This window comes from Callorhinus ursinus, unplaced genomic scaffold (assembly GCF_003265705.2).
Source record: "Callorhinus ursinus isolate GAN/ISIS: 27379988/994484 unplaced genomic scaffold, GSC_fseal_2.0 scaffold36, whole genome shotgun sequence".
NCBI classification, from domain to species: domain Eukaryota; kingdom Metazoa; phylum Chordata; class Mammalia; order Carnivora; family Otariidae; genus Callorhinus; species Callorhinus ursinus.
The window spans coordinates 404,934-429,026 of NW_027397098.1; the positions used below are offsets into that span (position 1 = coordinate 404,934).

A 24,093-nucleotide genomic window follows, 5' to 3' on the forward strand; every position below is an offset into this window, starting at 1 on the left:
AGTAGCCATCCTAATGGGTGTGAAGTGATATCTCATTGTGGTTTTGATTTGTTTTCCTAATGAATAGTGAAGATGAGCATCTTTTCATGTGTTTTTTGGCAATTTGTACATCTTCTTTGGAAAAATGCCTATTTTCTTTGCCCACGTTAAAAAGGGGCTCTTTTTTATTGTTGGTGAGTTATGGGAGTTCTTTATGTATTCTGGATATTAACCTCTTATCATATATATAATTAGTGAATTTTTTTCGCATTCTCTGAGTTGTCTTTCACTGTGTTGATGGTGTTTTTTGGTATACAAACGTTTTTTCATTTGCAAATCGTCCAATGTATCCATTATTTTGTTATTGTTGCCGATGCTTTTGGTGTCATATCCAAAAAATCATTGCCAAGTGCACTGTCACAAGCCTTTCCTCCTTTGTTTTCTTCTAAAGAGTGTTAGCTCCCACTTTTAGATATTTGGTTCATTTTGAGTTAATTTTTTTGTATGTGGTGTAAAGTAAGGTCCAGATTCTTTTTCTTTTCTTTTTTTTTTTTTTTTGCATGTGAGTATCCAGTTTTTCTAGTATCATTTGCTGAAAGGTGGCTACTTCTTAAGCAAGGATTGTTTTAGTGGATGTTTCCAAAGCAGTTTGTTACTATTTCAAAGGTCAGAGAGGTAATGATTAAGTTGTGCATCACTTAAAGGTAGATTTTGACCTCTCACAAGTTGAAGATCTAAGATCATTTACACCCCTTGGGAAGGAAAAATAACATAGCCGTCAAGGGCAAAGAAGAGAGAACTGAAAAGTTGCAGGATATTTCACAGGCCAAAGTACATCTGCCTGATTTGCTTTCTCTCAAATCCCACACTCGGCTGGAGGGCTTCCTTCTTCCTGACAACGGAGGAGGGTTGCTGAGGAACATGTTATCATCTTTTCTTTGGAGTTTGGTTATTTTGTTGACATTTGCTGAATCAAATGGTGGAACTGGTGAACTTGAGCTGCAGAGACAGAAGAGAAGTACTGAGCTCCAGCAGTAAGTAGACATACGGATTATTGCTGCTGAGGGTTGAGGGCAGGTGGTCATTAGTTTCCACAAATAGCCAGAGAAGCAAAGGTGTAATTTTTCTTCAAGAAAACAATGATGTTGAAGATAGATAGGGAAGAACATTTAGATTGATGTAGGGGATTATCTTCTACTTAAATTATTCACTGACCATTTTGCAAATAAGGCGAGTATGCAATTACTAGGAGCCATCTCTAGGAAATCTGCAGGGAAGAAAGGGCAGATTAGCAGGGAGAATTTGGTTGAGCTGACCACAGAGCGAAGGTGTAAGCAGTCTACAGATATTCAGTGAGAAATGTTGTTTAAAAATTACATGTGCTCATCATTGATGCATCCTCTGGTTTGACTTATATAGGCCTCGGATGGCTGCAGAGAGGGGAAATTTAGTGTTTCTTGCTGGGTCTGCTCAGAACATTGAATTCAGAACTGGATCCCTGGGAAAAATCAAATTAAATGAGGAAGACCTTGGTGAATGTTTACATCAGGTAATACAATGGAAATATATCGAAGTAATTTTGTATATCCGTTTAGAGTCATTTAATTCAAGAGGTCTATATGAATCCATACCTTAAATCTTTAGCCCGGGGAACCTAACTGGAGGTGAGGAAAGTCCTATAAAGAACAATGCCCCAGGGTTAATGATGGGCAGAAGGAGAAGTTCTAGTGGGAAGTGGCTCGTGGTGGGGGCTTATGTCCTCTAATCCATCTAACCCAAAGAAGGGCCCCAGGGTCATATTGGGACTCCTTCCCAAGAGGAGAAGGAAGGAGAGGGGCCAGAGAAAGGTGATATGTGACCAGTTTACTTGTGCCAGAGAACAGGATTGGCCAGTTATTCTCCTGCCTTCCTGAGTGTTTTCAGTGTCCATTAGTTACGGTATCACACTGGTGTATCAGTCGTAATGTTAGAAGCTAGCATTATTTAGAGCTTCCTCGGGGCTATCCAGTGTGCTCCACACTTGCTGTGCGTTATCCCATCGAACCCCCACAATTGTCCCGTGAGCTTGGCTTTATTATCACCCCGTTTGTGAGGGAGGTAAAGGAAACATGCAGCAGTACAACAGCTCGCCCAAGGACCCCCAGGAAATGGCTGAGCCAGGATCTAAACCCCAAGCAGTCGGTCTCCAGGCCAGGCCTCTCAACGAGCACTCCCAACTGTTATGAGAAAAAATGCAAATGGAAAGTAGCTTGATGTGCTGTTACTGAAAAGGGCGGAGAGAATTATGCCATGGCTATTTTAGTCCGATGTTTATTATACATGGCATTGTGTTGATTTTTACAATAATGGGCAAGATCTTGGTGCTTAAAAAAGAACAGGACTCGACTTTAAAAATATTTTGTATCTATAACAGATGCATGACTTTTTCACTAGCTTTCTCCTCCTCCTTTACCTTTTTGAAATTAGATCCAGAGAAACAAAGATGATATTATAGATTTAAAAAGGAGTGCAGTCGGTCTACCTCAAAATATTTCCAGTCAAATCCATCAGCTTAATTCTAAGGTAAGTCTGACATCCGCATTGTTAGCACAAATGGGTTTTCCTAATTCAACTTTGTAAGTAACCGTTTTGCAGAAGACATAGTAGCTTTTCATCCTCTTTAGAAATTTAGCATTGTAATTATGGACTTTTCAGTTAGATGACATAGGCCTAATAGGGGATGCAGAGGTAGTGATGGGCAGAAGGTTGTAATGCTGTGACAAGAGCTTATTGCATAAGTAGGTCTTGCCCACGTTCGGATAGAACCTTCTTATTGGTGAAGTGGGTGAACCACTGTCATTTATGAAAATTCCAGAGTTGCTGTGTGTAGAGAAGCAATGAGTCAACTTATCAACGCCTTAAAAAAAAAAAAATCTATATGATGGAAGGGAGTAGGAAGGAAGGGGAGCCTGAAGGGAAGAGGAACGAGGAGGGAAAAAGCAGTAAAAAAGGAATCAACAGGCAAAGTGAGTCCCCAGCAGAGGGTGTTAGGAAAATACGCCAAGGGGCAATATCACATATGAAATGCTAACTGATGCTTTCTCTTCCCTACTACTTAGCTTGTGGATATGGAGAGAAAATTTCAAAGCTTACAGCAGGTAGGTCCCATAACTACTACTTGTCTGACATCTTTCACTGAAAATACACTAGAATCATTGATGGGGCTTGCATTCTTAAGGTAGATGGATGATCCATACCAAGGACTTCGCTTTTTCCTATAATTTAATTCTCAGCACAGTTCATGCTTCCCAAGATACGGATGAGGAACCTGAGTCTCAGATAAAGTAACCAGTCCCAGGTCATTGGGCTTGTGAAGCATGTGAGCTAAACCTGTCAGCTAGTGACCCCCCAACTTGCTGATTCTGGCATCTAGGACTGAGTATTGAAAGGCCATGCATCAGGGTGCCTGGGTGGCTCAGTCAGTAGAGTTGACTTGATTTTGGCTCAGGTCATGATCTCGGGGCCCTGGGATCAAGCCCCATGTCGGGCTCTGTGCTCAGTGGGCAGTCTGCTTGAGGATTCTTTCCCTCTCCCTCTGTCTCTCCCCATCCCCTTCCTAAAATAAATAAATAAATCTTAAACAAAAAAGAAAAAAGAAAGGCCATGCATCTTCTACATTAAACTCAAAGGCTTGGGGTATTCACAAAAATATTTTTTTTAAGTATTTATTTATTTATTTGACATGTGACAGAAATAGAGAGTGGGAGAGAGAGAGAGAGAGAGAGCACAAGCAGGGGGAGCGGCAGGCAGAGGGAGAGGGAGAAGCAGGCTCCTCACTGAGCAGGGAACCCGATACAGGGCTTGATCCTAGGACCCTGGGATCATGACCTGAGCTGAAGGCAGACACTTAACAGACTGAGCCACCCAGGCGTCCCACAAAATATTTCAAAATTCCTTAAAAGTACATTTGCTGGTAATTAAATTTGAGAGGTTTCTTAGAGTAAACCTTCCATAACTTTATAAGTACATGCTTATAAACTTGTCCTTGTAATTTTAGACCTCTCATCTGTTTTGAAGTTGGCTGATGTTTTTAAGGTTTTCATGGAAGCTATAACCTTTTACCCAGAGAAATGCACAGAATGTCCCCATATTAAAATTTCTGAATAAAAATTAGGAGATTCCAGGCTGAAAATCCCTGTTCTCATATTCTGGATCTGTTGTGATTATGCTTCAAGTATGGTCCTCCATTTTGGTGTTTTAAACTTGGTGAGCAAATTCATGTATATATGCCCTTTCCTGCCTTTGATAATAAATTGCTCCTCAGCCTTTATCTTTTTCAGGGAGTAGTTGAATGAATGAAAATGTGCAAAGAATCATACCTCTGGAGCACGGCACAGTACTATAACCTCCAGTCTCCTAGAGTGTTTCATTATTGCTACCAGAGGTCAGAAGCTGGAGACCATGGTCAGATGACCCCAGACTCTCCCTCCCCCCACCCCCCAGGAAGAATTTTTTAATGATTTTGGATATAAGTGCCTTTTATGCATTCCAATAGGGCAAGTGCTCTCTGGTACTATAGGCACCATCATTTCCCAATATCTTCCTCTGATTGCTTACTGATTCCATTTCCTGCTGGGGCTCCATAGGCTTTCAAGTTTTAAAGCACCAGACAACGTTGCTTTTGTGTGCCAGAGAACTTCTTCTTCTTCTTCTTTTTTTTTTTTAAGATTTTATTCATTTATTTGACAGAGAGAGACACAGTGAGGGAGGGAACACAAGCAGGGGGAGTGGGAGAGGGAGAAGCAGGCTTCCCGCGGAGCAGGGAGCCCGATGCGGGGCTCGATCCCAGGACCCTGGGATCATGACCGGAGCCGAAGGCAGACGCTCAACGACGGAGCCACGCAGGCGCCCCTGTGTGCCAGAGGACTTCTAATGAGTTTGTGGTTAATTTCCATAATCGTGTCCTCTGATGAACAGGCCTATTTGTGGTACAGGGCACAAAGATAGATGGGATCATGGAAGAAAACAGAGTCCAGAAAGAGACCCCCACATGCGAGGTCACCTTGCTTTTGACAAAGGAGGGGAGAGATGGGTTTGGCAAGAAATGGTGCTTAGTCAGTTAGTTGGCTACCCTCTGGCTCTGTTTCATCTGTAAAATGAAGGGAACAGACATGACTGTCTTTGTGAGTCACTGGATAAAAAAAAAAAAAAGTCATGAATAATTTGCCCCTATTTTAATTTTAATTTTTTTTAAATTTTATTTTTTAGCCCTATTTTAATTTTTGACACAGAGAATTAGACTACGAATAGGTGAAGTTAATAAAATAACTTTTCTTGCATAACCACTCCTCTTCTCTAAAGTTTTCTGCCCCCCAAAGGCATTACAAACCTTATGAGATTGGAACTAGTAGCTGACATATGGTAAGATTCCCCAGGTTGTTTAGACAAAGGCAGGTCTGTTCGTGACTCTGGTCTGAAAGTAGTCATGTGAGCACGGGAGTAGAGGGTGTATTAAGCCCACATCTCAGACAAAGGGACTTACTTGGAGTGAAAAGAGTTCAGTCATCTTAACCCACAGGAGGAGGGGTGGCAGCAAAAGATGATCAGATTTCAAATGCTTATCTGGAAGGACCGAAGAGAAGAATAGCAACAAAAGAACCGGAATTCCCACTTTGTTTTCTTAGTACAATAGGAATGCCCATTATTATTCCCAACCTGAAATCTTTACTCTTGTCCACCAGCGTCTATTTCTCAGGTGAACAATGCTTTTCCAAAAAATAGAGTATCTTCTCCCCTTGTGCCTCATCCCTGGTGAAGGAAAATGCATAGGACTGATCATGTAAAACACTTTGTTTTTTCCATGAGAGAGTTGATTTGAAGAAGAACTTTCAGTAATTGATTTAAAGTCTGGAGGAGGACCCTCCCTTGACCAGGAGTAAAATGTAGTTTCACATGTGCCCCTGCCCTGAAACATGCCTTCCTTTGCTGCCTGCTGAAAGTACGATGGTCTTGCTGACTGCCCTGTCTTTGTTTCAGACGGTTGACAGAAAGGTCTGCAGCAGCAATCCCTGCCAAAATGGGGGAACTTGCCTCAATCTCCATGATTCCTTTTATTGTATCTGTCCCTCCCAGTGGAAGGTAAGTCACTTGGTCTTTGGTTAAAAATGACAATGAGTCAGCATCAGCGGTTTCTTTGGAATCATTCGGATATATTTAATTCTCCATCCAAAATTTCTAGAATTCTGCGGTCTCCCAAATCAGGATGAATTACACCATGTATGCCAAAATCCAAACAATGGCAAGCATGACTGCATAACCCACTGAGCCATCTTAAGGAGTCAACCCCCTTGACTGCATAACTACGTGGAAGGGCATGATATCTAGGCTAGCGTCAATTTAAATTGTTCAGCACTAAAAGTACTAAATGAATCTTGACGTAGCCATGTAAATTTTCTTGCCCTTTTCCATTAATGGTGAAAATGTTCCTGAACATGTGCATTAAAATAATTAAGTAACTATTCCCAGGCATTGCCTCATAGTAACATGAGGATTAGTTAGTATAAGGATTCTTCTTGTGTGATTGGCGTGATTTTACCAAGAGCTCTTTGGCTCCCTTAGGCCAAATCTGAGTTCGAGAGGAAGGATAACTGGATATTAGTATTAGTGTGATTGTATCTCACTTAACTGAAGACTTCTTTATTGTGCATATATAAATCCTTGAGCATATCATAGGAATATTGGCCTCAGATCCTTCTGTGACCCATAGCACCTGACTTTGTTCTTTATATGAATGCAGGGTCCTCTGTGCTCAGTTGATGTGAATGAATGTGAGATTTACTCAGGAACACCCTTGGGATGCCAGAATGGGGCCACATGTGAAAATACAGCAGGGAGTTACAGGTAATGTTTCTCTTTTCTTTTCTCTTTCCTTTCCTTTTTCTTTCTTTCTTTCTTTCTTTATTTTTTCTTTCTTTTCTTTTCTTTCTTTCTTTCTTTCTTTCTTTCTTTCTTTCTTTCTTTCTTTCTTTCTTTCATTAAATACATTTTTGAAGGACTGAAACATCGCATAGTTAAGAGCATCCATGATTAATTACCAGTATTACCAGCAATAGGTACTCCTTGGAGCAATATATAGCTCTTCTTTAATGACGTGTAGCTATTCATTTAGATGAAGAAAAGCTTGTGCGTCCTCAACTCTTACCCCATGAAGAAAGTCTTTCTCTGGAGTCCCTGAGGAACCAGAAGGCCCCGGTGGCTTCCATAGAGAGCATGGGTTAGTGAGAGTCAGAGCACTGAAGGGGCTGCTGTTGAAGAGCCTTAAGCAGAAGAGGGCTGCCCCACCATACCCGTGAGCGCATGCCACACCCATTCATTAGAGAAGTGAGCCGATAGCTTTAGTAAGGATGTCTTCATTCAAGTGCTATGGAAAATGTTAACCATAACAAGATGAGAGACTAAACTATGGTTTTCTCCACATAGTTAACTCTCACTGCCTTTCCTCAATTAGCCATGAGTCCCCTTACCACAATCATCACACATCTCCTATCTTCTCTTCCAACCTACTCTGTCAAGTGGCTTGTCTACAGCATCCTCCTGCTCAGCTCAGCCATCACCCTCTCCAAGAAAACTTCCTTTTCCTTACTAAGTTGAGTTAGGCATCCCAACACCTCCATGTTGCCATCAAACTGTAAGAGTATTGGTTATTAAAGCTATAGTGGCTGACACATCAGCTTTTAAAATAATCAAGTCTGGGGCACTTGGGTGGCACAGTCTGTTAAGCCTCCGACTCTTGGTTTAGACTCAGGTCATGATCTTAGGTTTGTGAGACTGAGCTCCTTGTCAGGCTCCATGCTCAACATGGAGTCTGCTTGAGCTTCTCTCTCTCCCTTTGCCCTGTCATCCACTTGTGCTCTCTCTCTTAAATAAATAAATCTTTAAAAAAATCAAATCTAGAAATTTATGGCAGATCAACACCAAACCTACTTTTGTATAGTTCCTTAAAATCACTTAAAAAAAACACTCTAGACATTATCTTTCCCCATTTTTTTGGTTGGTCTTCTATATTCTGTGATTATTAAAAGGTAAAAAAGTTTATTCTGTTATAACATGAATTTGAATTTTTTCAATACACAGCGGTATAATCTCACTGGAGTTAAGAACAATTATTTGCTTTCTTACTAATGTCTCTGCTGTCTTGTTCTCCCATTCCCTTGTAACAATATCCATTTTATTCTTTCCAGCAAAACTGAGTGCAGTAATTTTGTCATTTCCTTGTCATCTGTTAACACACTGTTTTCTCAAAAAGCAGTCACAATCCTTCTCTTTTTCGTGTAATTGATCCTTTTGTTCTTTGATCTGATCTTAAAAATTTTTGCTCATTCCAAGTCACAAAGTGAATTCATTCAAACTTCTGATAGATATTTTCATGAGCTTCATCATCGTGCGAAACCCAAATCAATCACCTCTGACTTAAATTAAGTATTATGTTATTGAAGAGACTTCTGCTTTCAGGACTTTGTATCTCATTTTAATGAACTCCCCGATCCCTGCCTGCTTTTATGAGCATTCAAGCTTGGGCTAGATCCAAAATGCAGGTCTAATCTTTCATTTCCTTGAAAGCATTATCTCCTGATCTCTGTTTATAGGCACTTATCAATGAGAATTGCTGCTCAGAGATACTGGAGGAAAATGACTCCTAGTGCAAACACTTTCTTGCCTTTCTGATATCCAGGAATGTCCTGGAGATTAGATCTCACTCCTGGTCTTCCTTTATTATCACTGTCCTCTGGGGTCTTGCAGACCAATACCAAACATTTGCAGCAGGTGGGATAGGACTCAAAGATCCAGGCAAAATTGATTTTTGTCTCCCCCCAGCACATTATTTTTACTCCTGCAAAATGGAAAAGAAAAAAAATTAATGTAACTATTTGCTGCATGTCAGAGATTAGAGTTCTTTTTTCCACGTATAATCACAAGAGAGAAAGAGGAAGAGAGAACCATTTTTATTTGTTGGGAGCTGCCTAAATGACAGATTCAACTTTATATGAGCAATATTGCATTCTCTTGTACCTTCCTATAAAAAAACAAACAAACAAAAAAACAACCCCCCCCCCAAAAAAAAAAAAACCCAAGGACTCATTGTGGTGACTCTGGAAACGGTTTTGGTTTCTAGTCTGTGTCCTTCATAGATTTGCTGGAGGACAGTTAAGAACGAACATTGAAGTCAATTTTTTTTTCCTCTTAATATGAGGATAGTTTATGAAGCCCCATGAATTCCAATTGATAGCTATGAACTAAACACTCTAATTCAGGCATTTGTTGGAGACTTTTGGGAGGAATAACAGAAAATAGAAAAAGGTGCCCGAGCATAAGACTATATGCTTGCTTTGTGGAATCTGTGTAATGAAAAAGAGAACATTTAGATACTTTCTTGTGTTCTATTAATTATGTGAGATTAAATGCCCGTTAATCAGTAGCTTCCCTGAGGCTCAAAACCTCTTCGGGAAACTTGTACGGACATTTGCTAAAGGAAAATGAGCCACTGTTGAATAATCTGGACCTGGAGAAATGTGATCACAACAAAGGGTTTGCTCTGGGTTGGGGCCTCGTTCAGCCTTTAACTCTTGGAACCCGTTTACTTGGGAACACAAAGGAGTCTTTATTTAAAGGGATAATAATTCCTAATTATAAAGACCTCTGAAAGATAAAGCACTGTGCAGATACTAATTAATTGGAAGCCCTGTTTCATAGGAAACTTTCGGGTAAAAACTTTTTTTCGAGTAATGAAACTACAGCAAGGAGACCATTGTCTATTTCCACTGATTCCTGTGGCTGGAGGTCCCGCCCCTAACTGCTTTACACAGCCACCAGATGATATTTTGCCACTTCTGATGCTGTTAATGCCTCTTTATTCTGAAGAATTGATGCGTATTGTTCTCCTGCTTACTTTGGATTAAGACAGACCTTGGGACGCAAATTTGCCATGTATGGATGGTGTATATCATATACTTTGGGCTCAGATCTAGAAGGCTTTCTAGAAAAAAAAGTTGAGTTTGTTTTTTTTTCCTCCAAGGGCACAATGACAGTTCGCATATTTTATTTTATTTCTTTCCACTGTCATCACTGGTGGGTTTTTAAAACATGCAGAGGTTGAACGATGAGGATAATCTGGTTTTAGGTCAGTGGTAGTTAGGTATTAAGCTTATTACCTATTTCAGTTAGTCAGTTATGTTAATATTGAACTATGGACTCTAACATAAGTTAAACTATGACTATGAAAGTGTATTTGACCTCTTTTCAATTGCCAAATGCACTTGCAGTGTTCTTGAACACTGAAAAGCCCAGAACCAAACCAGCAATAGAAAGTCCTTACAGTGGTGACTTCTGCTGGGACGTATATAATTTATCACTCTTTTTCTTTAAAGGACATATCCAGATACCTTAAGAATATATTTTGCATGCAAACACTGTTAGCTTAAAAAGACACATAAAAATGTAAAGTCTTCGGGGCACCTGGTTGGCTCAGTCGGAAGAGCATGTGGCTCTTCATCTTGGGGTGGTGACCTCAAGCCCCTTGTTGGGTGTAGAGATTACTTAAACAAATTAAAAAAAAAGAAAAAAGAAAAGTCTTCAACTAACTACCTTTCAGAATATGGGGATGTGACGTAGAAGAGCATGGGTGCAAGAGTAACACAGACCTAGGTTTTAATTCATCTTCTGCCAATTCCTAATCCTGTGGCCTTGGGCAATGTGAACCTAGCCAGTGAAATGGAATTAATACTTGTCTTTGAGGATCATAGCAAGGAAGCTAGGGGTATACTTGGCTGCCTTCCTTCCTCGGTTCCTCACATGAAGCTACATTTAAATGAAAGAAGTCTACTTTGTAGTTCTTTAGAGAAAAGTGTAGGATGAAAGTTCACTCATCTCCAAATAAGAAGAAGGAGAGAGAGAGAGGGGGTTTAACTGCAGGTCCATGAACCAGAATCTCCTCTCAAATCTTAAGTCATTTTCCTATAGCAAAGCACTTAGTGATAAGATAAACACAATTTCCTGAGTGCTTCCTATGGGAAAATGTCTTGAGACCCCAAGGTGAAACTAGTGCTCATGGATTGGCACTATTATGTTACAAGAAACAGGGGCAGAGGGAGTTATTATATTGTCTAAGGTGAACAGTTACTAGGTAGTATCAGGATTTAAAACTGGGGCAGTCTTGTCCCATGGGGTAAGAATACTCAGACCTCTTATACAGGATAAGCTCAGAAACCTAGGGAGGCTGGCTTAAAGATTCGAAAAAATTCTTTTTGATGGGTGGAAATGGTGGTAAAATATACTTTTAGCATGGAAGCCACCTGGGTTCGGTGCTCAAGTATGTATGTGAAATAGTGTAAAGTTCTATAATCTCCAAGAGTCTAATGAAATATCCTAAAAGAGTATTCTGTGTAAGGATGGGAGAGGATATGAGAGGGAGAGTATGGAAAGAGAGAGATGAGAAGATAAATAGTTATGGGCAGAGAATGAATAATTGAAAACTTTTTTAAAGTTTACTCTTCTATTGCTATTAATCTATGACCTTGTCTTAATGAGAAAGGCAACCTTGGAATGATCATATATGTAATTTATTAACAAGCAGATTTTACACAATTATCTATTGGTGTTAAAAATTGCACCGGGACATATTTATACCAAAAAAAAGTATTCATTTATCTGAAATTCCAGTGTAGTTGGGTATCCTGTGTCTTTATTTGCCATGTCTGGCCGCTCTACGTGTAAGTGCCTGGATGATACTCACAGTAGTCTTCCTCTCCATCTCTGGCCATGCTCAGTGATCTCTTCTTCCTTAGAACCCACGGAAAGGTGCCCCCCCAACAGATGTTTCTGGGGCCTTCTGTGGGTATACCCTGTTCTGTGCCCAGAGCGTGGCTCTTGCTCTCCAGACTCTCCTCTCCCACACATCAGTCACACATTTGTATTCCTCTTCTGACATCAGCTGAGCTCCTTGTGCCTCATCAACAAGGATTGTTAAAAGAGCTTCTTTACCTTATAGAATGGCCCCTTTCCAGAACACTGAGAAAGTAGTTCCTGGCCAGCCAGGTCCTCCCTGTTCCTTGTCTCTGACCCTTGACCCCCATGGTCAGCGGCTTCTGTGAGGGCCAGTGCTGCTCAAGGGCAGGCAAATGGTGACCTCTGGGCATGGCTGTCCACTCCAGCAGAAGTGCTCAAACATGTGAAAATAAAGAAGCTTAGGCTCTGTGACCCCTTCACCTGCTTCCCTGCCCCAGCTTGCCATTCTCACATCTTCCACATTCCCTCTGAAGCTGAACACAGATAGAAAGCTAACGCAGCAACTTTAAGGATTGCAGTGGTTTAAAACAACTTTGCTCATCTGATTATTATCGAGCTGAAATTTTCTCATGACAAAACACCCACCGCCCGCGAGCTTGGCTATTACGTAAAATTGCATTTGCGAGTTAAAATGTGGCTATGAAAGAAATGTTACTATGTTAATTGCATCTCTTATGGATAGAAGTAGTGCCCTTTGTAATATGATAATAATTACTGTATTCCCTGAGATGTGGCTATACCACGCCTGTGGGGTTATACAATTCCAGAGAACATTTGGGAATATATCAGCTCAGTCAAGGTCACCTGTGCTTACTGGTGGGTCCAGTTGGAGGGACAATGAATGGACTTGATCTCTCCCTTTAACCATCCCGAATGAACTCCATCCCCCTTCGTTTATGGATGTCTGACCTTTGAAAGTGCTGTTTGATGACCTGATACCAGAAGAATTTATAGTGGTAGTCATGCCCAGATAGTACATTGTGCCCCTCTCAGACTGTATTTGAGAGATAACACGAGTACTCAGTCTACAACTTGAGTGATTTTCTTTCAAGACTCCAGCCAATAAATCTGGTTTTCTGGTTTAGGATTCCACGTGAATGTCAATGACTTACAGTTGGAATTATTATTTTCTTAATTGTTGCTAAGAAACAGGCACTTGCCCTGATGTTATGCTCTTGTGTAACCCACAGTTGTCTCTGCTCACCTGAGACACATGGCCCCCAATGTGCATCCAGATATGATGACTGTGAAGGGGGCTCCAAGGAGCTCTGTGTCCACGGCATCTGCGAGGATCTAGTCCGCGTGCAGGCTGACCAGGTGAGTCCCCCACAGCACGTGGCATGTCTGCGTATGAGCAGGGCATTGGCAGAGCAACAGAGAGGAAGTCACTTCGTGCTCTGAAGTGGGGCGCAGGTGAGGAGAAAGATGAGAGATGTCCATAAATAAACAGAAAACTGGACCCAGAGGTGGTATCATTATAGAAATTACTACCATTTTTATTATTCCTTCGTCCACCTGTCTCTGAGACATGACCCTCTCGTGGCCTCATGAGTTGGAACAGTGATGAGACATGGAAACACCAAAGGCCCACTTTTGCGGGCAACATCCCCTTCTAAGGAGTCTGGATTGTTTCTGGCCCTGCAGACTCCGAGCCACCTCCCTGAGTGGCCCCTGTGCTCTGGATCCTGACAACCTTGACTCCTGACCTTCAAGATCACCCAGACCTGGCCCACTTGGCCTTGTATGAGACCTTCGGGTCTTTATTTTTAGTTCAATTTTTTTTTCTACCCTTGTGATGGAAAACGGTTCCCTTCCAGGGATGGTGGGAGGAGAGAGTGGGTGGGAGGGGAAGGAGAGACTTTCAAAAAGGAAACAAACAGAATGGATTTTCCAAGGTCTGTGCCTCTATGGGTGTTTTTCCCTCTACAAACACATCAGGCTGAGTGCACTGACTTTAATTATATTGACTTACATTTCTTGATTGTGGTTGCTCTTTCCCTGGCATCTTTGGGACAAATTATAGGTTTTCCTTACTCCGAAATAAAGATGTTTCTCTTTTTGCGTGGTCTGGTCTAAATGCTTAATTATATGGGAAGAAGAAGAGAAGCCACTCAATTGGCCTTATGGAAACGAACGCTAGAGGATCAACAGTTGGGGACTTGGTGAGATTTTCAAAGGCTTTTCTTGCTCATTTTCTTGATTGCCTTGAATCACACTCTTGTTGTTCTGCCAGCCCAAGTACAGCTGCATCTGCGATGCGGGGTGGACGTCCCCACTGAACGGCCCGGCCTGTGTGCTGGACATAGATGAGTGCAGCCTCCAGCACTCACCGTGCTCAACACTCGCGCAGTGCTTCAACACACCAGGCTCTTTCTACTGCGGGGCCTGCCCAGCAGGTACAGGGGCTCGTCCACACCCAGCCGGGCAAGGTGCCAGAACAGATTTCCTTCCCCTGCCGAAAGCTCAGGAAGACTTCCAGTCCCATTGCATGTCCTATTTTCACAAGTATTTCCCACCATAGGCCCATCTTTCTGCTGTAATAATTCAGCGGCAGAAAGCAGAGGGCCCGAGCCAAATGCAGGGGTCAGGGTCAAGCACCTGCTTGCTGTGGCCGGCAGCTGACTCGGATTTATTCCAGCCCCACCTCCCTTACTAGCCAGATGTTTGCAAACTTGGGCAGATGATTTCACCTCTTAGTGTCACCGCTGGAGTCCAGTAGTCCTCACCTGTGTGTGTCACTGGGAGACCCTGTGGTCTTGCTGTAAATAGGGATATCTGGCTTCATCTCAGACCCAGAGAGACCGAATCTCCAGGTCAGGTCACACGCTGAGTCAAGGAAAATGTAGACTCTGGGCTCAGAGGCTGCCTGGGTTTCAGTCTGTGCTTCATCTCTCACTATATGAGACCATCATCATCCAATCAACGTGTATTTGTAGAGCTCCCACTATGAGCAAAGCACTTTGCTGGGTGCACAGGGGAGCAATTAACCAGGCCTCAGGGAGTCTACAAGGCCCCTGGGCACTCCTCGTGTGTTGTTAGAAGGTACAGCATATAAGAATATAATTATTTTATGAAACTTCATTGAGATACTGTGCTGGGGCAATTTTTAATTCTTGCAACTATGACAAAAATCAAGAAACGTTAGGGATTAGTTTTATTCCCACTTTAAAACATAAGACCATGAGGCTTGGAGAAGATAAATAACTTGCCCAAGATCACATAGCTTATAAGCAGTCAGGAGTCAAACCTAGGTCTGCCTGACTGTGGATTTGAGTTGGGCTGCTGAATACTTCATTGATCCTTCTCATCGAGGAACCCACACACCTATTGCTTCCTGTGACTTTTGGTTTAGTGACTTTCTTCATGTTACCTGCTTAGATCTTGTATAACTAGGAAGAAACTGAAAAAAAAACATGTAAAAAGTTTTTCCCTCTTAGTTCTCAGGGGCAAAAAAATTTGAAAACAACCACATCCTTGAAGACAATTTGCCAGCAACAGTCTTTAAAAACTAGAAATCAGAAAAATAAATGATTTGAACTATAGGATTCTTTTATTTATCGTTGGAGAAAAAAAAAAGAGAAACAAAACTTTTTGTTTTCCTGTTAATCACATTATTTTTTTCCTTCATGTCAAAATAAATACATGCTACTTATAAAATATAAAGAAACTATAAAAATATAAAAATAAGATGGCAAAAAATGCCCATAGTCTTATCACTCGGAGGACCACCATTGACATTGGGGCATGTTTCCTTCCAGCTCTCTTCTGCACATTCTTCACCCACGATATGTAATCTCCATAGGTAGAATTTTAGAAGGAACTCCACTTAGATCAAATAAAAGAAGTATTTTTAAAAATTTAGAAGGTTTTAAACATTCTTATCATAATTTTAGTCATTTGAATTATAAGAGTAATAAAACTCACTGTAACAATTGATTTAAACAGAAACATCTGGAGGAAAAGTCCCTCCTCCTTCACCTTCAGTCTTACCCTCCTAATGAGACTACTGTTAACAATTGTTCTCTCTCCTCTTCTTCATTTTCCTTTGCTCATACAAACACGTAGACACATATGCAGGTTTAAAAAAATTTCTTCCCCAAATTGGGATTAGACTCCGCATATTATTCTAAAATTTATATTATTAGTTAAAGTGTGTATGGGGAAGTTTTTTAATATGTGTGTGTGCATGTCATTAAAAATAGCTTTTCATATCAGTGGTGTAGATGAGTCGTAATAGATTCAGCTATGCTGCTACTGATCACTGAGAGGTTTTGTTTTTTTTTTCCCCCCATTAAACAATTCTGCAGTAGACATCTGCTTACCTATGTCTGTAGATACTGCCATTTTTATCACTGCAGAAACTGTTTTAAGAAGTGGAATTGTTAGTCCACAGGTATATATTTTAAAAATTTTAGTGAATATTGCTAAATCTATTTCCAAGTAGGTTTTACTAATTAAACTTTTCTGACTAAAAGCATCTAAGAGTACCTCATATGCCCACCACTTTGCCAGAATTTGTTTTTGAGAATTTAAGACAATTTTTTGCCAACCTGAAAGGTAGAGTCTTCCTCATTTTAATCTGTAGTTTCTTAGAGTGAAGCAGGTTTTTATGTATTTTTGACAATTTGCATTTCTTTGTTGTCAACTTGTCTATAGAGCTAACTTTTCAAATCTTCTGATCTTTCTAGGCTGGCAAGGAAATGGATACAGTTGCCAAGATATCAATGAATGTGAGATAAATAATGGTGGTTGTTCCGTGGCTCCACCTGTCACCTGTGTGAATACATTTGGGTCTTACCACTGTGAAGCCTGTCCACCAGGTGCTACACCAAGTTTCCTGACACCATTACAGGCAAAACATACATTTGGAAATGGGGTCTCGTGCTCCATTTTATTTATTTTAGTTTTAGTTTTTTTAGGGAGGGAGAGAGAGAGAGGGAGGGGGAGGAGCAGGGGGAGAGAGAGAGAGAGAGAAAGGATCTTAAGCAGGCTCCACACTCAGTGCCGAACACAATGTGGGACTCGATCTCATGACCCTGAGATCATAGCCTAAGCTGAAATCAAGAGTCGGACACTTAACTGACTGAGCCACCCAGGCACCCTGCTTGTGCTGTTTTAAATATGACTCTTTCTAAGGAGATATATGAGTAGTGCCAAAAGTTTTATATAACTTATGGATTCAGGGCACGTTAGTTCAAGCTATATTATGGAAAGCAATACAAAATATTTTTAATATCAATGGAAAACAACAAACCTTTACAAATTGTGAAGGGGCGTGGGGAGAAAATGCAGAATTTGAAACATTTTCTCTGTGGATCACAGATCTATAGCTCCATTGTTTCCACAAATAATTTTTAATACAATGTAGTCATGAGATGAGATGTTTTATATATAAAGTTAACTAAATAACAGGCATACTAGTAAGCATATAATGTATGTTATTTTCCTTTCTCTTCTGGAAAGAAGTCATTACTGCTATTCTGTGATCTCAACTGAGTGACTGCCCAAGAAGTTCAGGGAGTTCTAAGGGATATATTGAAACCCTATATGTTTTATTAATGTGAAACAACAGTACTTTGGACTTATACGATAATTTAGCTCTCAGATCATTAAAGTCACTGTAATTAGAAAATGTCAGTTTGCTTAGTATCAGCACTTTCTAAGTCTACCAGTAGTTTCATGCATCTTTTTATTTTATTTTTTTTTTATTTTTGTCATTAGAAACAACCCAGAACATTGTTTCTGCCATCAGGCTCCCAATTCTTGTTGTTGTTTTTTCTTAATGATAGGAATTTGTGTATGATGCTTCATATTTACCTTTCCTGTTCTGATGATAGAAGATCTCTGGTTAGCCTGGTTCATGATATTTGGTTCTTGGATTGGGATTCTTCCGTATTCTAAATGTTGTTTGTTATGCCCTGCTCTTGCTGTCATCAGGGTATCAAGGTGATGGAAGAGTGTGCACACTCATTGACATCTGCTCAGTCAATAATGGAGGCTGCCACCCAGATGCATCATGCTCCTCCGTTCTAGGTGATGACTCTCCCTCTGGTTTGTGGTATTTAAATATGACCTTCTAAAACAAATCAACATCTTAAAAACAAAATCCCCTATCCTCAAAATTCTTATTTTGATCTTCAAACCAAAAAGTAATCCTTGTTTTAAAATTATACGTTTGGATTTTTTAATGTAATAGACTATGCTCTTCTCTGGTCTGCCTTAAATTCGCAATTATTTCCCAAGATAATCAAGCCAGCAAAGTAATTTATGACTGTATTCGAGAAAACAGCAAGGAGAAAAGGAGGAAGGACCATTGTCAACTCTCTTTTCTATGTCATTGGCCAGGACTGAGCCCTGTTGCTAACCTTGGCTGCAAGGGAGGCTGGGAAATGTAGTTTATTTCAGGTGCTTATGCCCCCAGTTAAAATAAAGAATTCACTACTAAAAAATAGAAAAGTGGATCTAGGGCAATAACCAACAGTGTCTGCAATGCTGTGTAAGAGGAGTTTCACCTCCTATAATTTAAAAAATATATATTGCTAAATTTTCTTCCAGAAATGTATCAATTTATACTTACCAACAGTGCATGAAAGTATACATGTATCCCACCCTTGACAATAATGGATACTATTGTTATTTCTCATTTTGGTCAATTTTATAGGTAAAAATTGCCTTCCCATTATTTTAATTTTGACCATATCAAAATTCATTTTTGATCATGAATAATTAATGCTTTATTTTATTTTTAAAGATTTTATTTATTTGACAGAGAGAGAGAGAGCACAAGCAAAGGGAGAGAGGCAGAGGCAGAGGGAAAAGCAGACTCCCGGCTGAGCAGGGAGCCCGATGTGGGGCTCGATCCATGACCTGAGCTGAAGGCAGATGCTTAACCACCTGAGCCATCCAGGCACCCCAATAATTAATACTTTTTACATATTTACTGGCTTTATTTTTTTTTTTTCTATTTGTTCATGTCCTTTGTTCATCTGCTTTCTCACTGATTTGTAAATTTTCATTATGTACTAAGGATATTATCTCATTATCTGTCTTATGTTTTACATGTATTTTCCCTGGCACATTATTTTTATTTTAATTTTGTGGTGGTATTTTCTATTTAGAAGTTTAAAATTTCTATGCTATCAAAAAGATAAATCTCTTCTTATAGGATTTTCTCTTCTTGGAATTAGGCCTTTCCTACAGAACTCTAAAAATAGTCAAGTGCTTGCTCTTTTGTACTTTCATTTATTTTTAACATTAAGATCTTGATCTTTTGGGGATTTGTTTTTATCTATAGTATCAAATAGACATTTAGCTTGATATTTTTGTTCAAATGTATGGCTCCAACTTCATTTATTGAATAACATATCATAACTCTTGCTATTTCCAAGTACCACTTTTATTTTTACTGACATAATATATCTATTCACATATATAAAAAAAACATGTGTATATATGTATGTGTGTAATATATACATAGAACTTATATATGTATATACTGTGACTATTAAATGTTTATTAAATAATTAACAGCATACTGAAGTAGTTAGGAACATGGATTCTAGAAAAATACTGCTTAGATTTTGATTTTCTCCTTGGTTCCATCATAATCTAGCCGTGTGTCCTTTGTCAAGGCGCTTGTTCTTTCTGTGTTTTGTCTTTATCTGTAAATGGGGATTAAAACAGTACCTATTTATAGTCAATATGGGTACAGTGCTTGCAACAGATATCATCTGCATGAGAATAGCCTTTTCTGCTGTCAGCCCCTCCATGAGAAACTCCCCTTTCCCTTGGTGTACCTCACACTTGTCCGCAACTCAGGACCATGACATATGGACTGACAGCTCCCGTGCCAATTTGTATATAAAGTATTGGAAATGCATAATGCCTTTCTTATATTTAAGATAAAAATAGAAAAAGATTCTATTATTTTCTCTTTATGCCTGGTGTTTCTGCTCTGAGAGATATGCAGACTTGACTTTGGCAATTTCTCATCTAGACAACAGGGCCTGAGTTTTGTTACTGGGTCTGAATCGAGGAGATCTGTATTTATATTTCCATTTTGATTTCTAAACAGGTTCCTTACCTCTCTGCACTTGTCTCCCGGGGTATACTGGAAATGGTTATGGGCCAAATGGATGTGTGCAACTCAGTAATATTTGCCAGAGCCACCCCTGTTTAAATGGACAGTGCATTGTGAGTCCTTTATTCTTCCTTACTTAGCAATTACCATTTCAACGAATTATTACAGGTTAGGCTACCAGAAGATGTTTGTGGCTCAACACCTGCTACATACATTATGTAACACTAATAGTCTTTGTTATTTGAGTTGATTCATGTTTATCATTATGGCGTTATGTTTTTCTTTCCTTAGGAAACAGTCTCTGGTTATCTTTGTAAGTGTGAATCAGGTTGGGCTGGCATCAACTGTACAGAAAATATAAATGAATGTCTGAGCAACCCCTGCTTGAATGGGGGAACTTGTGTGGATAGCGTTAATGCTTTTAGTTGTGAATGTACACGTTTCTGGACTGGACTCCTCTGTCAGATTCCCCAGCAAGGTACGCTCAGCATTTCTTCTCTCACAGATGCTCACAGCATGGAAGGATCATCCCTTAATGAGTCCTGCCGTGGACTCTTCTTTCCTGTAACTAAGCCTTCCCTTGCAGCTGTAGTCTAGAATTTATAAGGTAAATATCTATCTCGGTTTAAGCCAGAAGAACCTTCCTTCAAAGGAAGAATTAAGTTAGTACTTGCCATTTTTATTATGTCTGTTCTGAAAATAAAATTTGCTACGGTAGTATAGTTCTCTAGGGAGAGTTTTCTCTACAGCAGCTGTTTCATTTCCCTATAACATTACACTAAATCATGCCAGTCTCCTGCTCTAGAACACACAGTCACTCCCCATTGCCCACCTGTTAAATAAAAATTGGGACTGTTTCCAATTATTCTCTTTAACTTGGCCTTCCCATATCCAATTAACCTTATTTTTCACTAGTTCCCTAATAATACTCCCTTTCCAAGCCAGACGTCTTTTCTTATCACCTGACCCCTTGTACCACCATGCTGTGTTCCTTTATTTGGGATATTTTTCTCCCCAGATATCTCCAGATTCTTCCTTTGCTTCACATCTGAATGTATCTGTCCCTCAGGAGTCCTTCACCTTCAGGCCTCAGTCTCCTTCCTCAAGCTTCTTCTGACCACTCCAGCCCTCTTGTATAACTCTTGATTCGGAATCAGCACATTTATTGAGACTTTACTACGTGTTTAGGACTCTGGTAGATACTGTGGAGAGATAAGCATAAAATACTATCCTCATATTATCTGTTTATCTTCTGGTTGAGGAGATGAGTCTAATACAAAATGGCAGAGAGGAGACAAGAGCTAAAGATTAGAACTAAGTTGTGTGGGTTCAAGTCAAGTATCACGGAGGCAGAGAGACTGGGAGCCAGGGAAAACAACAAGAGGCAGGAAGGTACACGGTCGTGACAAGGAGATACCAAGTGGACTTCGAACAACAGGTGGGACTTACTTAGGTGGGTGTCCGAGGAAAAAGAGGGCCAGGAGAGGAAAGAGTGGCAGGGCATTTGTCTCCAGGGTTAATTACTCAGATTTCTCTAATATTTCAGCAGCAGGGTTGGAGCTGCCGAGCCTCTTCCTTTTCAGAGTCTCTGTAAAGCAGAATTCATCTTCTTTCCCTTTGCAGTGTGTGGAGGGTCCCTCTCAGGGATGAGTGGAAGTTTCAGCTACATGAGCCCTGATGTTGGTTATGTACATGATGTCAACTGCTTCTGGGTTATCCGAACTGAAGAGGGAAAGGTAAATGTAGTATCTCCTGCCCAAATGTGCCTTTCATTTGTATACATGAATATGCAATATGTGTATATATTACATAAAATACATATAGTGGTAATCCAACCATCATATACTGAGGACCTGCTAGGTGTCAGGCTCTGGGCTAGATAGTTTATGCACCTTTCTCAAGCCTTCCACTAACTCTTTGAAATAGGTGATTGTATCCTCATTTTATAAACGAGATAATGGAAACTAAGAGAAGCTAAGTCATTTTTTATTTTATTTTATTTATTTATTTTTTTAAAGATTTTATTTATTCATGAGAGACAGAGAGAGAGAGAGAGAGAGAGAGAGAGAGAAGCAGAGGGAGAAGCAGGCTCCCAAGGAGCAGGGAGCCCGATGCGGGACTCGATCCCAGGACCCTGGGATCGTGACCTGAGCCAAAGGCAGACGCTTAAGCATCTGAGCCACCCAGGTGCCCTTAAGTCATTTTTTAAAAAAACACCTTTTAGCTGGTAATTAGATGAGTTGGATTTCAAAGTCAGGTTTGTCTGATTCCAAGTCCATGCTTTGTCCAGTAGAGATGATTCTCCAAAGGGAGTGGCCAACTGCAAGCTGGGAATTTGTAGTCCTATTGTTCCCAAGACAGTCTTGTTTGAAGATGACCAGTCAGTGTTCTGTTGATTATTACGCAAAATGGGGACAACTATGAAAATGGTTTTCTTATTGGAGCCTTCTCTGTGCCACTGTGCTGTGTTAATTGCTTTGTATACATTGTGTCATTGTATTTTAACTCTTGTAACCCTACCCTGAAAGATAAGAATTGTTATTCTCAATTTACATCTGTGGAAAGGGAGCCTGGAGCAGCTGAGGAATTTGTTCAAGGTCACATGGTTTGTAAGTAGCAAGCCCTGACCCAAGCCCAGGCCGTTCCACTCCAATGACTCTGAACCCTGCATGAACACTCTTCAAATTAAATCTGACCCTGAGGTTTTTAGTGCTTTTATCCCCAGCATTCATTACTCAGACTTTTCCAAATATTTATTTCTCAACCAACTCCTAGACTCATTAAAATGAAGTTTGTATGTCTGAATAGATAAGGTTTTCCCTTGAAACTCTGTGAACTTTTTCCAGCAAACTAATGTTACAGAGGTCATTGTACAATGGTCACAACATATTTTTCCCTTGAGATGGGAGGATTCTTTGGGGCCTGGTGACCCCACAATAGCATCAACTCCAAAATCGATTTCCCAGTGGGTATGTTATGTGAATTTCCTTCCTCCCATTTAGCGTTCATGAATTCTATTTCCTGACATTGAAAACATTTTTCTTTCAAGAAAAGTCATTTTGTGAAAAAATTTTAATACTTTTATTATCTATTTGTAAAAAAGAATCATGCTGTTTTTCTTGATTATTGTGATTTCATATCTTCTTATCCCCACAATTTACATAATATAGTAGAAATTTTATAGAAATCAGGATAGTTCAATTCATGAACATTTATTTGAGTTTTATTGAAATTGCTTCAAGGACAAAAATGATGCAATGTTGGGGAACAGATCTTAAAAATACCCTAGCATAGAATTTCAAAAATATCCTGATATCTTTTCTCATTAGCTAAATGCTGTCGTGGTTTAGATCATAAGGGAAATCAAATTTGACAGCCTCCTTTTAGTAGTTTGGCTCTTTTAAGTGATGTTATCTGTACAAAATCTTTTTTATTTTATTAATTGTATTATTATATTTAAGTTTGTACATTCTAACATTTTAACTTGGAAATGTATTTTTCTGTTTATTCTTTTCTACTTGTTTGCTCAGAACACCTCAGATTACTTTTTCCCTATTCCCCACTCTTGGTATTACTCATCTCTTAATAATATCCAACCCCTGAGGACTTGCCGACCTTACACACGCGTACACCATGCCTACTCAGTCTATACCTGAGCTTGTCAATCTGTTAGTATCTTGTTCAAAGGTTCAGAGAACCCTCAGGAATCAGCATCTCTGGGGGTCAGTGAACATTTGTGGGTATGCTACACACTGCAGGTTATTCAGGTGACCAGGGTATAAATTCTTGTGAACGGTATTATTTGTCAGTTACATATAATTCCAGGTAGATTTTTCAAACGTCCGATGTATTTTACTGATGTGGAAGCATTGTTAACTATACATTTGAGGTGCCTTTATTTAATGGACTTGACAGTTTAATGAAATCTAGTTAAATATATTTCATTAACCCATTCAGTAACAACTCAATGGGTATAAAGTTTCAGTTATGCCAGATGTGTAAGTTCTAGAGATCTGATATACAAAATTGTGCCTCTAATAGCATGGTATGGTGCACTTCAGCATTTGTTAAGACAGTGATCGCATGTTGTATTCTTACCACTAAAAGAAGAAAAGAGAGACACAAGGAAACTCTGGGAGCTGTTGGATATGCCTATTACATTGATGGTGATAATGACATCACGGTGTTAGCATACGTCCAAAAACTCATCAATT

The 24,093-nt window shown here is 39.9% G+C and overlaps 1 protein-coding gene across 1 annotated transcript in view; it reads left to right on the top strand.

Annotated features, from left to right (window-relative positions):
- The first annotated feature begins 885 nt into the window (after window positions 1-885).
- The window catches only part of CUBN (cubilin), a 265,058-nt gene continuing 241,850 nt past the window's right edge, over window positions 886-24,093 (top strand). The window contains exons 1-13 of the mRNA XM_073879866.1: window positions 886-1,013; window positions 1,399-1,528; window positions 2,446-2,541; window positions 3,078-3,116; window positions 5,995-6,096; window positions 6,755-6,858; window positions 12,990-13,116; window positions 14,033-14,195; window positions 16,488-16,619; window positions 17,737-17,832; window positions 19,874-19,992; window positions 20,171-20,357; window positions 21,503-21,615. Coding sequence (XP_073735967.1) covers window positions 901-1,013; window positions 1,399-1,528; window positions 2,446-2,541; window positions 3,078-3,116; window positions 5,995-6,096; window positions 6,755-6,858; window positions 12,990-13,116; window positions 14,033-14,195; window positions 16,488-16,619; window positions 17,737-17,832; window positions 19,874-19,992; window positions 20,171-20,357; window positions 21,503-21,615 — 1,521 coding nt within the window. The 5' untranslated portion in view covers window positions 886-900. The remainder of the gene's footprint in view (window positions 1,014-1,398; window positions 1,529-2,445; window positions 2,542-3,077; window positions 3,117-5,994; window positions 6,097-6,754; window positions 6,859-12,989; window positions 13,117-14,032; window positions 14,196-16,487; window positions 16,620-17,736; window positions 17,833-19,873; window positions 19,993-20,170; window positions 20,358-21,502; window positions 21,616-24,093) is intronic.